At 27.6% G+C, this 2,008-nt stretch overlaps 1 protein-coding gene across 1 annotated transcript; it reads right to left on the reverse strand.

Annotated features, from left to right (window-relative positions):
• Positions 1-336: 336 nt before the first annotated feature.
• On the reverse strand, positions 337-1,851 carry LOC115034085. Its single transcript, XM_029489665.1, has 2 exons — positions 1,181-1,851; positions 337-1,085 (listed from the first exon to the last, which is right to left on the reverse strand). The coding sequence occupies exons 1-2, from the start codon at positions 1,440-1,442 to the stop codon at positions 877-879; spliced, it is 471 nt and encodes a 156-aa protein (XP_029345525.1). The 5' UTR covers positions 1,443-1,851; the 3' UTR covers positions 337-876.
• Between the last annotated feature and the right edge of the window lie 157 nt (positions 1,852-2,008).

Below are 2,008 nucleotides of genomic sequence, written 5' to 3' on the forward strand. Positions count from 1 at the left end.
TCTATCATTCGATGAATCCATATATTTACACTAATATAGTCAGATGAATGCTGACGACCTTCGTACAAATTAAAATCTCTTTTAATATTCCATAGATCCTTTTTAGTTATTAAAGTTTGAACTTTAAGTATGTCATGAACATTATCCCTTATATCATCTAATATTTTTTCCATTGTAACTCCTTCAGATATTTTACCTGAAAAGTAAATATATGAAAAATTATACACAAATACTTTATATCTAAAATTAATAAATAAATAATAATTTACAAATTCGTGTAGCAACAAGTTCAAATTCCTTGAATGTTGATTGTAGTTGAATGTTTTAAAATAATTATATTATTATTACACCATTCACTTGGATTCACATTATTAATGCCGCACAATATTAAGCAAAACAAAACACTTCACAAAACATATTAATAAACATAAAAATTCAAAAGAAACAATAAAAAATTAATGAAATTATTTAATTTATATATTTTTTAAATTTATTGTAACCCAAAGTTATTTAACCAGCAACCTATATAGTCCATTATTTGTAACGCAAAAGGTTATTGTAGGTTATATAAAAACATAATGAACACTTACTTAAATGAATTACTTAAAAAACAAACAGGTTTTCTATAGCACAAGAACCGAGTAACACTTGTCCTTTATTCACATTTACAATAATATATGGTGTAAATTAAGATTACCTGCAATCATGGCTCTTTCTTCAGGTGTTAAATTACATCTACCAAGATTCATACTATGGCCAAAATGAGTACTACAAAACTCTACAATGACAGATTCGTCTTCTGTTACTACTATCTGAGTATTAAAACAGAATATTGAGTAAAAAAGAACAAAACGTCAAGGTTAAGAAATTTTAAATTCATACCATTGACGATGGACATGTAGATCCAATTTTGTTTGTGCCTTGACTTTTTATTTTACGGACACCTGTTGATCTACTTTGGAAATTACCAGTTCGATGACAATCCAGGTATGTAATGTTTTTATTCTGTCCGACAGTCTTACGAGCACTTAAGGCATAAAAACATAAATTATCTTCTTCTGTTTTTAATTTCCATTCTTTGAAATCTAAAGATATATATTTTATAATATAATATAAATAGAATTGTGACATACTAGTCTAGTCTTATAGTAAAACAGAATATTTAGTAAATCGCATTTACCATGAAGAGTTGCAAACGTTTTTTGTTCATTTTGTAATCTCACACCATGGTCTGACTCTATATGACATTTTAACATTTTTTTGTTCGTGAATAATTTATGACACGACAAATCAGGGCATTGCACGCTATTAATATTTTTTGATTCCTTAGAGCCACAAGTAATTGAATGTCGCTTTAAAGTTCTTTTGTAACTGAAATATTTATTACAAACTAAGCACTTAAGCTCTTCCATGTTACCGGTTCCAATTTCCAACTCTTCCATATTATTATTATAATTAAAAGTAAATAGTAATTAATAATAGTTAATAATATAATATTAATAATTAAGTATAACACCTGTAAGATTATATCACAGAATAAAATAATATCAATATATTATCACCTCGTTGTCAACAAAGATAAGAAGTGTGATTTTAACAAATATTGATAAGAAATGTGAACACCTCTGATTGGTTGCGCAATTTTGCTCCCGAGACGCTCGTAAATATATATTGTGTTATCATTTAATGGTTTACCGAAATATGTTATCACATAAAATATCCCGCGTATAAACGAAATAATAATTCCAGTATGTATGTTAATAAAAATATTATTTATTATGTTTTTTTTAAAAACAACTCATTAATTTCATCAAAATCACTACCCCACCCCTCATAATTCTCCATAAGTCTATATAGTTGCTCGTTATATCCATCATCACTCCAATCCATTTCGACTGAAATTCTGTGTTGTGTTTAACACGCCAAATATTAAATTCTCATGCTCCTGAAGCGGAATAAACTGTATTTTCTCCGAAAGTCGTGATGGATGATGTAACCTTATAGGGGC

The sequence above is a fragment of the Acyrthosiphon pisum genome, chromosome A2, assembly GCF_005508785.2.
Source record: "Acyrthosiphon pisum isolate AL4f chromosome A2, pea_aphid_22Mar2018_4r6ur, whole genome shotgun sequence".
NCBI lineage: Eukaryota > Metazoa > Arthropoda > Insecta > Hemiptera > Aphididae > Acyrthosiphon > Acyrthosiphon pisum.

Bases quoted from the DNA above. Each gene is read 5' to 3' on its own strand.
- LOC115034085 (XM_029489665.1), bottom strand. From the start codon at position 1,442: ATGGAAGAGTTGGAAATTGGAACCGGTAACATGGAAGAGCTTAAGTGC. The intron at 1,086-1,180 runs GTAAATGCGATT...ATATATCTTTAG, and splicing joins AACGTTTGCAACTCTTCATG to ATTTCAAAGAATGGAAATTA.